At 67.7% G+C, this 10828-nt stretch overlaps 5 protein-coding genes across 5 annotated transcripts in view; 4 read left to right on the top strand and 1 right to left on the bottom strand.

Moving 5' to 3' along the window:
- The window catches only part of CHLNCDRAFT_28462 (hypothetical protein), a gene marked incomplete at both ends in the record, with an annotated part of 3409 nt that extends 3099 nt beyond the window's left edge, over positions 1–310 (top strand). The window contains one exon of the mRNA XM_005843066.1: positions 62–310. Coding sequence (XP_005843128.1) covers positions 62–310 — 249 coding nt within the window. The remainder of the gene's footprint in view (positions 1–61) is intronic.
- Positions 311–1240: 930 nt separating this feature from the next.
- Positions 1241–4050, top strand: CHLNCDRAFT_141499 (hypothetical protein; the record flags this gene model as incomplete). The annotated part of the gene is made up of 7 exons (XM_005843065.1): positions 1241–1688; positions 1948–2092; positions 2343–2478; positions 2821–3011; positions 3217–3377; positions 3566–3808; positions 4013–4050. The coding sequence occupies 7 exons, from the start codon at positions 1241–1243 to the stop codon at positions 4048–4050; spliced, it is 1362 nt and encodes a 453-aa protein (XP_005843127.1).
- An 865-nt stretch (positions 4051–4915) lies between these two features.
- Positions 4916–6177, top strand: CHLNCDRAFT_141498 (hypothetical protein; the record flags this gene model as incomplete). The annotated part of the gene is made up of 3 exons (XM_005843064.1): positions 4916–5617; positions 5827–5890; positions 6035–6177. 3 exons carry the CDS (start codon positions 4916–4918, stop codon positions 6175–6177), a joined length of 909 nt encoding a protein of 302 aa, XP_005843126.1.
- A 1841-nt stretch (positions 6178–8018) lies between these two features.
- On the top strand, positions 8019–9406 carry CHLNCDRAFT_59342 (hypothetical protein). Its single transcript, XM_005843063.1, has 3 exons — positions 8019–8625; positions 8932–8998; positions 9133–9406. The coding sequence occupies exons 1-3, from the start codon at positions 8274–8276 to the stop codon at positions 9239–9241; spliced, it is 528 nt and encodes a 175-aa protein (XP_005843125.1). The 5' UTR covers positions 8019–8273; the 3' UTR covers positions 9242–9406.
- A 1006-nt stretch (positions 9407–10412) lies between these two features.
- CHLNCDRAFT_141496 (histone H3) lies at positions 10413–10824 on the bottom strand (the record flags this gene model as incomplete). Its single annotated transcript, XM_005843033.1, has 2 exons — positions 10413–10712; positions 10741–10824. The coding sequence occupies 2 exons, from the start codon at positions 10822–10824 to the stop codon at positions 10413–10415; spliced, it is 384 nt and encodes a 127-aa protein (XP_005843095.1).
- Between the last annotated feature and the right edge of the window lie 4 nt (positions 10825–10828).

Raw genomic sequence — 10828 nt, 5'->3', positions numbered from 1 at the left:
GGGCGGCGGAAATGCCCCGTGCGCTGACCTGCCTGCCGCTGCCTGGCATCCCTGCCCGCAGCCCCACCTGGACGCCCTCAAGAAGTACACCTATGGCAAGCACATTGTGACCAAGGCCGAGGCGATGCTGACGGCGCAGGCGGCAGCCGAGGAGGCTGCCGCCGCAGCCGCCGCCGCCGCTGCGGCCCGGCAGGAGCCCGAGCAGCCGCCCGAGGGGCAGCAGGAGGGTGGGGCTGGCGTGGCCGCCCAGCTGCCCCTGCCCGTGCCGCTGCCGCCAGCCGAGCGTGCCGGTGCTGAGCTGGCGGCGTGAGGGCGGCCAGCCTCCTCGCCTGCCGGCGCTCCCAGGTGGCAGCGCCGCTGCTCCTGATTTGATCGAGGGGCGGTGCCGCGCATTCAAGTGCGCCCCGCCCGCCTGCATTCATGCTTGCAGCTTTGCTTTTGTTGTTTTGTGTGCGAGCCCGGCTGTGGGCTCCAAAGCCGACGCAGCCCGGGCATGTCTGGCCCGGTTTCATTCATCCAGAGCCCCTTCCTTTGTAGCACTAGTGTCCCAAGCTTGTTTGCTTGTTGGCTCCTGCCGCCGCCCCCTTTTGCTCCTACGATACTAAGCTGCTAAGCTGGCTGGCCTGGCAGGCTGGCCTGGCGCCAGGACGCCAGCGCCGGCGCCCCCTCCCCTTCCCCTTTGCTGCCCGCCGGACTGCTCTCCTGGCCTCAACACTTGCTGCATGTCTCTCTGCCCTCCCCTGTCCTCACTGGAGCCTCCGCAGCAACGAACAACGCAGTTGCCGCCCTGCACCTGACGCATGCCCGTTGACTCATCGATAACGACGGCAATACGACGCACTGCCCGCCCTGCGCCTGCCTCCTTAAGGCTTAAGCTTGTCGGCCCCTCGGCTGGTTGCGCTTCCCCTTTCTCCTGCGGCGCTGCCTAGTGCGGCAGCAGCCTGAACCCAATCTCAAGGCCTCTCTCCTAGTAGTGCAACGCAGCATCCCGAACGATCAGTCGAAGAGAGGGCTGCAATCCCACTCCAGGGAAGGAGTGGCGGTTGGGAGGCGCAGGTGGCGGGCGGTCCCGGCCGCCGCCGTCGTGCATGCTGTGGTTGTGAGGGAGGCCTCCTGCGGCGATTCCATACACATTCACCGCCCTCTGCGTTGACCATGCAGGGCATGAAGGCCCGCCAGCCTGACAGGGTTTTGAGCCAGCCCCATTGAATACGGGCCTCAGGCCCCTGCACGCCGCCTGATGCTGTCCCGCAATCCTGAGACCCGCGCGCAGCTGAATCCGGCGCGCAAGGGGCGGCCCGTGGCCAGCAGCAGGGCGGTGCGGCTGGGGGTGGTTGCCGCGTTTGCGGCGCTGCTGCTGTATTCCACGCACAGTGTGGGACGATCGGGCAGCCGGGAGCTGCTGGAGGAGGCCAGCGAGGGCGATGATGATGGGCCCCAGCTGGCTGGGGCGTCGCTGGTCGGCGGCGGCGTCGGCAGCGGCGGCAGCAGCAAAGAGGCCTCGCTGGCAGTCCAGCCGCCCGTGCGGCGCAAGTATGGGCTGTCGGACGGGGAGATTGAGGCCGCGGTGCTGGCGGGCAGCCAGCAGCACGGCGAGGTGAGCAAGGCGGGGCCGCTGCCCGCTGACTTTTGGACCGCCGACAAGCGGCCCTGGCGGGAGGAGGTGTTCAATGCCATGGTGGCGCGAGGTGGGTGCTGGCTGGCTGAGTGCCAGCGCGCAGCCTGCTTGCTTGCTGCGCCCGGCAGGCACAGGGCGCCTGGGGTTGGGTGCGCCGCCGAGGAGGGCGCCCTTACTAATTGCTTGCCACTCGGATCCCCGCCGCCGCCGTCTCCCCACCACACGAGAAGCCGCCGCGGCAGCCTCTTCCACCTGCTCGGCTGCCCCGCTGGGCTCCCCCTCCTGACGCACGCGTCCCCCCCCGTCGCGCGTTGCGCCCCTGCCTGCAGACATGGCCCAGCCGCGCAGCTCCGAGTATTGGGAATCGGATGCGACGGGTGAGCTGGCGCTCAAGCCGCTGGCCCTGCCCTTCCCGCTGTGCCACACGTATGTCAACCACAAGTACAAAGTCATCTTCATAATCCACCCCAAGAGGTGCGGCGGCGGCGGCGGCTGGCGCGCGCGGGCCCACGGGACAGCGCGCGCAGGCTGGCTGGCGGGGGCAGGCAGGCGTGCGGCGTCTGCTGCGGGGCCGAGGCTGCGGCTGGGGGCTGCCGGCCGAGCGCCGCGCCCAAACCCCCGTGCTCCCTGCCCGCCCCGCCGCCTGCGCGTGCACACCCCCGTTGATTTTGGTTTTTGTCTGCATTTCATGTGTGTGTGTTTGTGTGTGTGTGTGTGTGTGCAGCGCCTCCACCGCCACCAAGCGGTACATGACGCTGTGCCGCCTGGAGCGCACCGACAGCTGCCTGTCACCGCTGGAGAACGCCACGGAGCTGGCGCCGCTGGAGGAGCGGTGGCGGGAGTACTTTGTGTTCACATTTGTGAGCTAGCTGCTGGGCTGCTGGGAGAGCTGCTGGGCTGGGCGCCTGCCCGGCCCTGGCCGCTGCTGCGGAGGCGGCGGCGCCGTGCTGCGGGTTGCCGTGCCGCCTGCTGTGGCGCCCGCCGGCTGCCGACGTGGCTGCGCTGCGATGGCACAGCACTGCATGGCTGCTGCCTGCTGTGCTGCCTGCTGTGCTGCCTGCCTGCCTGCCTGCCTGCCTGCCTGCCTGATGCCTGCTGCCCCTTGGCTGGCTGCGAGCGGCTGGCCCGCTGCGGTCGAGCGTGTGGTTCCCGCGCCGCCGGCGAGCGCCTTGCGCGTGCCTTCTGGCGCCTGCTGGCTGCAGGTGCGCAACCCTTGGGTGCGAGCCTACTCCAGCTGGAAGTTTCTGAGGGAGGGCTTTATGCTGCGGGCGGGGTCCACGGGGCGGCGAGGCGCCGCCGCCGCGCCCTGCGCCGCCGCCGCCTGGCGCGACTTCTGTGGCGACCCGCTGCTGCTGGGGCGGCTGTGCCTGGCGCAGCCGCACTGCTGCCCCGGGTGAGGCGGCCGGCGGCTGGCTGCGGGCCGCGCCGGGGAGCCTCAGCCCTCTGCGCGCGGCGGCCCCTCTCCCTGCCTTGCGTCCCCTGCCTGCCTCGACCCCTCTCCCTCCCTCCCTGCCTCGGCCCTGTACCACACTGCTGCCCCTCCTTCCCGCCCCCGCCCCTGCCCCTGATGCCTGCCCCTGCTGGCCCCGCCCCCGCAGCAAGGAGAAGGCCCACTTCATGTTCTACCACATCACCGACCAGGCCACCTGCCTGCTGACAGCTGGCGGCCAGCTGGCAGTGGACTTCATCGGCAGGGTGGAGGCGGTGGATGAGGACATGGCGGCAGCGGTGCGCCTCATCAACAGCCGCCTGCCGCAAGGTGGGCAGGGCGGGGCCGCGGCTGGTGTGGTGGGGGTGTGGAGGCTGGGGCGGGGAGGAAGGGCACGGGGCTGGCCTGGCGGCTGCCTGCCGCCGGCGTGGGTGTGTGCAAGCGGCGACCCTTCCCTGCCTGCCTGCTCCCTACTGGATCTTCACGCCACCACCGCCGCCGCCGCGCGCTGCCCGCAGGCGTGGCTCCCCTGGAGCTGCCGCAGGGGGTGCAGGCGCGCAACGTGGGGCCGCAGGGCGGCGGGCAGGCACCCGACAACGCGCGCTACCTGCCCGCCTTCCAGGGCGCCAACGCCACCTGCTTCTCCAGGCTGGCGCGCTTCTACGCCAAGGATGTGGCCCTCATGTTCCCAGCCCTGGCAGCGGAGGAGGAGGAGGCGGGGAGGGAGGCGGCGGCAGGGGCAGGAGCCGCGGCAGGGGAGGGTGGGGCTGGTTGACTTTGCATTCGCTCTATTGCTTTCAGCCTTCTTTCTCCCACTGTTCGGCTCGTTGTAAGCGGAACGCAAGCTGGCCTCTGAGCTCAGCGCATGCGCTGAGCGGCGACGTGGCGGTGGAAAGATCAGCCTACCAGATGCAGGGCCTGGCTCAGCACAGTGGCTCTTCTACTTCACCTCTGCGCTCCTGCAGCCTTGGACGAGCCAGGCAGAGGCCCCAGCCGCACCTAGGTTCTCGTGACTGCCACAGCTCCTCCGCTCTCTCCTGCTGACTGCTGTCTCGGGCCCCAGCAGGCACCTGGCACTGATTTGAAGCACGCACAAGGCAAACTGGCTGGTGCCATCGAGGTGGGCAGGCGAGCCGCCGCTCTTGGGACGGCGCCGCTCACCACGGCTGCCAATCTTCCTGCAGATGAGTCTAATGTATGAAGCGGTTTCAGCAGTTGTTCGCAGCAACGTGCAACGGCTGCAGGCGGCACTCAGCCAGCAGCCCAGCCTACTCACCGACAGGGACCGCGACAGCCGCACGCTGCTGCACAGGGCAGCATTCATGGGCAGCACAGAGTGCCTGCGAGTGTTGCTGGCAGCTGGCGCCTGCACCGAGGTGACCAGCACTGACGGGGGCATGACAGCTCTTTGGTCGGCGGCGTGTCAGGGTCAAGAGGCCTGCGTGCGGGAGCTGCTGGCGGCAGGGGCAAACATTGAAGCGGCTGCCAGCAACGGGAAGAGGGCGCTGCACGCTGCCGCCCGCCAAGGACACCTGGGCTGCCTGCGGCAGCTGCTGGACGCTGGCGCTGACGTCGATGTTGTGGAGGATGATGGGACAACGCCATTAATGCTGGCAGCTTGGCAGGGCCATGAGGCATGTGTGCAGGCATTGCTGGCAGCGGGGGCAAACGTGGAGACAGCTTTCAATGATGGGCTGAGGGCCCTGCATTGTACAGCAGCAAAAGGGCACACGGCATGCCTCAACCTGCTGATCGCTGCCCATGCCAGCCTTGAGGCAGCCGACAGGCTTCAGCAGACAGCCCTGCACTGGGCAGCAGCACACGGTCGCCTACCGGCCATTCGCTGCCTGGTTGCGGCAGGGGCTAGCATGGCTCTGCAGGATGTGGAAGGCCTCACCCCTCGCATGCGTGCAATCAAGCATAACCAGCGGGAAGCAGCACTGCTGCTGTTGAAGCTGGAGCAACAGCAGGCGGCAAAGTGGCAGCGAGGTGCCCCCAGCAGCAGGCAGCAACGCCAGGAGCAGGCTGAAGCCCCATCCTCCACAGCTGCTGCCCAGCTGCTGGCAGAGGAGGAGCGCGAGGAGAAAAAGCAGGCGGCCAGGCAGGCCGCCAAGGCCGCCAAGCGGCAGCAGCAGAAAGAACGGCAGCGCCAGCGGGCTGCTGTGTCGGCAGGAGAGGCGGGTGAAACTACCCCGGGCCAGGCGGAGGTGCCAGAGCCGGCTTCTCAGCAGGCAGAAGACGAGTGGGTGGCAGCTGCTGGCGCGTCCACGCTGGCTCTGGCGGCGCCAGAGACGGCGCAGCTTGCGGCTCCAGCCATGCTCGTCACTGCCACTGCCGCCAGTGGCAGCCAGCACAGCAGTGGCAACAAAAAGAAGAAGAAGAAGAGGAACAAGGGAGGAGCGCAGACGGTGGCAGCCCAACTAAGCGCTCAGGCAGCAGCTGGAAGCACTAATGCCACCATTACCGGGGGAGCTGAAGGGGCACCAGCAGAAGCAGCAGCGTCAGCGGCTGGAGGCAGCAGCGGTGCCGACGACGGTGCCGAGCTGGCGCAGCTGCTGCAGCAGCTGGGAGTGCAGCCAGCAAGGGAGGATCCCTCCTTCGCTGCCGTCAGCAATCAGCAGGGGAGAGCCCCTTCTTCGCAGCCACGAGCGCGGCAGAAGCGGCACCAGCACCAGGCAGCCCCGCCGCGGGCGCTGCACCAGCAGGCCAGGCCTCTCTTCCTGCCGCTGCCAGCCTGCCCCCTGGCCTGCTCAGCGAGCTGCTGTGCCCCATCACCCAGGAGCCGATGCGTGACCCCGTGGTGGCGGCGGATGGGCACACCTACGAGAGAGCCGCCATCGAGGGTGGGTGGGTGGGGGCGGAGGGAGCACAGCGGCAGCCTGCGCACGCCTGTGCCCAGCGGCGTGTTTCGTCATGCCATGTTCCCTCTTGTCTGCTGGCACCCGTTCCAGCCCACCCCTTTGCCTCCCTCTCTGCCTGCCCTGCAGCCTGGATGGCACGCCAGGCAGCGGCGGGCCAGCCGCCCTGCTCCCCGCTGACCAACCTGCCGCTGGCGAACCTGGTGCTGCTCCCGAACTTCACTGTGCGCAGCCTGGTGCTGGGGCTGCAGGCGGTGGGGCTGCTGGAGTGAACCAACCGGGCAGCACTGCCTGTTCTGCTTGCTTGCTTGAGCTTGTCAAAACACACAACAGACCCACAACCAAATGCCAGAGAACACAAGGGTGCACCCGGCCCCCGGCAGCCAGCCTCGCCCATTAATCACCATCACGGCCAGGCAAGGGTGAGCGGGCTGCCAGCCGCTGTGACAGCAGAACAGCTCCCCTGCCACCCCAATTCCCAATTCCCAACCCACAAATTTTACTTTTTCGAACGATCGAATCAATCAAAGCGCGCCCGCGGATATTCAAACAGCCTGCAGATATTTTCATATCAGCAGACTGACTTTTCACCCACCTGTCACAGATTTTCCCTCGCCCGTTCGGTTTTTTGCCGACAGCTGGCTAGCAGCCAGACTATATAAGGAGCCTCGATGCCCTGACAAGATCATCTTTTCTCTCCCTTTGTGCTGGAGTGCCCCTGTGTAATAACAGGCGCCCGCCGCCCCAGCCCCGCCCGAAGGAGAAGGATCCTGCCGCTGCGACCAGCGCTCGGCAGTCACCCCAGCGCTCTCACGAGGCTCCCCGCTCTCACACAAAGACAAAACAGGCCGGCCGGAACCTTCTGGACCCGCGCCGCCTTTTTGCACCACAGCCACGGCAACAGAGCTGCTGCCCCGCCCCTCCCGCAGAGCAATCACCCAGCAACAGCAGCAGAATGCAAGCCTTTGGCCCCCTCCCCTCCTTGCCGCTGTCATTTGCCGCCAGCCTCACAGCCCAGCGTCAACCGTGGAGCAGAGCAGCGGCGCTGCGTACTGCACACAAGCCGAGCCGTGCACAGAACTGCTCCCTTGTACACCACCCCTTGCTGCCTCCTCATTTACACGGGCTGAAACATTGCATCGGCTTCCCGGGAAGGGCGGGGGGGTCAAATGGCATTCAAGTGCACTCACACAGCAGGCAGGGGAGAGTAGCAGGCGCAAGTCACGCTGGTTTGCCGGGTCTCCACTCCTTGCCCAGCGCACACAGCGGCAGCGGCGATGTGGCGGTGGAAAGCTCAGCCTTGCCAGAAGCAGGCCAGCTCAGCGGCCCTTCTGCTTTGCCTGTACCTCTCGCAGCCTTGGACGAGCCAGGCACAGCCCCCAGCCGCACCTAGGTACTCGTGACTGCCACAGCTCCTCAGCTCTCTCCTGCTGGCTGCTGTCTCGGTCCCCAGCAGGCACCTGGCGCTGCCCTGAAGCACGCACGAGGCAAGCTGGCTGATGCCGCTGCGGTGGGCAGGCGACCCGCTCCTCAGCCGCCGCTCTTGGACTGCGCCGCTCACCACGGCTGCCTCTTCCTGCAGATGACTTTGCTGGAGGAAGCGTCTTCAGCAGTTGTTCGCAATGACGTGCACTGGCTGCAGGCAGCACTCAGCCAGCAGCCCAGCCTACTCAATGACAGGGACCGCAGCGGCTACACGCTGTTGCACAGGGCAGCATTCATGGGCAGCACAGAGTGCCTGCGGATCTTGTTGGTGGCTGGTGCCTGCACCGAGGCGACCAGCACTGACGGGGGCCTGACAGCTCTTTGCTGGGCGGCGCATCAGGGCCATGAGGCCTGCGTGCGGGAGCTGCTGGCGGCGGGGGCAAACACTGAAGCGGCTGCCGTGGTTGGGAGGCGGCCGCTGCACGATGCCGCCCACCAAGGCCACCTGGGCTGCCTGCGGCAGCTGCTGGACGCTGGCGCCGATTGCAACGTCGTGGATGATGGTGGGGCAACGGCATTGATGTGGGCAGCCAACAATGGGCATGCACCGTGCCTGCAGCCGTTGCTGGCAGCTGGGGCCAGCACTGAGGCAGCAGACCGGCATGGGCAGACCGCGCTGCTGTTGGCAGCGTGTGACGGTCACGAGGCATGTGTACAGGCATTGCTGGCAGCGGCGGCAAACGTTGAGGCGGCTTGCAATCGTGGGCTGAGGGCCTTGCATGGTGCAGCGGCAGAAGGACACACGGCCTGCCTCAGTCTGCTGATCGCGTCCCACGCCAACCTTGAGGCAGCGGACAGCCGCCACCAGTGGACAGCCCTGCACTGGGCAGCAGCAGGTGGCCACCTGCCAGCCATTCGCTGCCTGGTTGCGGCCGGGGCGAGCATGGCGCTGCGGGACAAGGAAGGCCTCACCCCTCGCATGCTCGCAATCAAGCATAACCAGCTGGGAGCAGCGAAGGTGCTGCTGAAGCTGGAGCAGCAGCGGGCGGGAAGGCGGCAGCCGGGTGTGACCAGCAGCAGGGCCCCACGCCGGGAGCAGGCTGAAGCCCAGGGTGCTGGCCCAGCCTCCACAGCTGCTGCCGAGGCTGCAGCTGAGGCTGCTGCTGCCCAGCTGCTGGCAGAGGAGGAGCGCGAGAGGCGGCAGCAGGCGGCCAGGCAGGCCGCCAAGGCCGCCAAGCGGCAGCATCAGAAGGAGCGGCAGCGCCAGCGGGCTGCTGTGCCGGCAGGAGAGGTGGGTGCGATTGCCGCACCGCAGGCTGCGGTGGCAGACCTGACCCCGCAGCAGGTGGAAGCAGGCAGGCCCAGGCCAGCAGCGGCAGCAGCAAGCGCCACCGCCACCCCCGTGCCAGAGGAGAGGCCTCCAGAAGAACCGGCGGTGGAGGCAGCCAGAGGCAGCAGCACAAAGGAGAGCTCGCCAGCACCAGCAGTACCTGCCGCACCTGCAACAGGAGCAGCTTGTACGGCAGAGACGCCAACCACAGCAGAAGCGGCACCAGTGGTTGCACCTCCGACAGCAGCACCCGCTGCCCCCTCCCCAGCAGCGGCAGGCGTCAGGGTGTGCGCAGCAGAGGGTTGCGGCAACACGAGCGGCCTGCGTCGCTGCAGCAGGTGAGCTGTGCCCTGGGTTGCAGAGGCAGAGAGGCTGTCAGCCCTGGGCTGCCCTATGTTGTCCCGCAGGCTGCCTGCCTGCCTGCCTGGAGTTGATGCTTCCGTGCACTGTCCCGCCTGCTTGCTGCCTGCAGGTGCAGGGCTGTGAGGTACTGCAGCGAGGCCTGCTCCCATGCGCACTGGAAAGCGCACAAGGCAGAGTGCCGGCGCCTGCACACCGCTTCGGCCGCTGCCCAGCCCTGAGCCGCGGCCCACAGCGTTGCGGCGCCCGCCTGCCCACACGATTGCGCCGCCTGGCCGCCTGCGTGGCGCTTGGAGCCAGACCGGGCGGCGACCCTTCCCTGCCTTGCTGCTGCGAGTGAAGCCCTTTCTTTGCTCTGCTTGTTTTCAACACGGATGTTCAAAGTGGAAGAAAGTCTGGCAGCGCCTGGCCGCCAGGCCCACTTCGTCTTGCCCTGCCGCAGCCACGGCGCAGCATGCAGGCTGAGCGGCGTGTGAGAGGCTGACGGGTTGCCTGCCCGTGCGGTGTGTGAGAGGCTGAGTCAGCACCGCTGCACCGTGGGTTGCCTGAAGCTGTGGAAGTGCCACACCTGCTCACCCCAGCAGCCCGCTTGGTGTCCTGCCACCAAGCTGCCACCAGCGCCAGCACCGGGGCAAGGGCCCAGGTGCGCCGTTGGCAGGTGGGAGCGGAGCAGGCACCCACCCCGCTGCCACCTGCAGCACGATCCACACCGCGCGGGGGAAGGGCAGGCAGGCAGCTCAGCAGGCGCCACCTGCCCACCTGCGCTGCCACACAAAGCTGGACTGCCGCACCGGTTCCGCCCCGACTGGTGCGGCTGGGGTGGTTGTGAGCAGCGCCAAAGTGTGGTGGCCGCCGCTGCTGCCGCCGGCTGGCCTCTGCCGCTGCTCCTCTGTTGAGCTCTTCTGGGGTAAGAAAGGTTCGTGCGGTTGAGCGAGGAGGAGCGGCGGCAAACCAGCCGCGGCAACCAGCCTTGCTTTGGGTGTGCTTCGTTGCCGCACTCCTAGGCGCTTGCGGCGAGGCTGCTGGTGCGTTGCTGGCCGGGCACGGCAGGCTGGGAAGGGGCTGGGGAGGGTACAGGTGCCGCAGGAGGGGCCACTCTCGCCCTGGCTGTCGAAGGCTGGCCACTGTGGGTGTGGAGCACGGAGGGCAGCATGTCTGCGGGTGCTTCTGGTTGCCTCCAGCAGCTGCACCTCGTGCTTTGCCCCTCTTGCCAGCTTTGCCCTCGCCCCCCCTTCCCGCCTGTCTTTGTGCCGTCCCCCTTGCACGCCCGCCCCCACCACATTAAACACAGCAGCTTGTTTCCCAGTGTCAAAGGGTGGTGTTGAATAACACCAGTTTGTTTTTTTGGTGGTGAAGGGATGAGCCGTCAGCTGGAGAGAGAGCGCCGTGCGCTTAAGCGCGCTCGCCACGGATGCGGCGGGCCAGCTGGATGTCCTTGGGCATGATGGTGACGCGCTTGGCGTGGATGGCGCACAGGTTGGTGTCCTCGAACAGGCCCACCAGGTAGGCCTCGGCGGCCTCCTGCAGCGCCAGCACGGCGCTGGACTGGAAGCGCAGGTCGGTCTTGAAGTCCTGGGCAATCTCACGGACCAGGCGCTGGAAGGGCAGCTTGCGGATCAGCAGCTCCGTGGACTTCTGGTACTTGCGGATCTCGCGCAGGGCCACGGTGCCGGGCCTGTAGCGATGGGGCTTCTTCACACCGCCGGTGGCGGGGGCCGACTTGCGGGCGGGCCTTGGTGGCCAGCTGCTTCCGGGGCGCCTTGCCACCGGTGGACTTGCGGGCGGTCTGCTTGGTGCGGGCCATGGTG

Source organism: Chlorella variabilis (genome assembly GCF_000147415.1).
Source record: "Chlorella variabilis unplaced genomic scaffold CHLNCscaffold_35, whole genome shotgun sequence".
Classification (NCBI taxonomy): domain Eukaryota; kingdom Viridiplantae; phylum Chlorophyta; class Trebouxiophyceae; order Chlorellales; family Chlorellaceae; genus Chlorella; species Chlorella variabilis.
This window is presented reverse-complemented; position numbering and strand designations above follow the sequence as displayed.

Coding starts and splice junctions, on each gene's coding strand:
- CHLNCDRAFT_59342 (XM_005843063.1), top strand. CDS start 8,274: ATGGCGCTGCGGGACAAGGAAGGCCTCACCCCTCGCATGCTCGCAATC. Junction 8,626..8,931: donor TGTGCCGGCAGGAGAGGTGG/GTGCGATTGCCG, acceptor CCTCCCCAGCAG/CGGCAGGCGTCAGGGTGTGC. Junction 8,999..9,132: donor GGCCTGCGTCGCTGCAGCAG/GTGAGCTGTGCC, acceptor TGCTGCCTGCAG/GTGCAGGGCTGTGAGGTACT.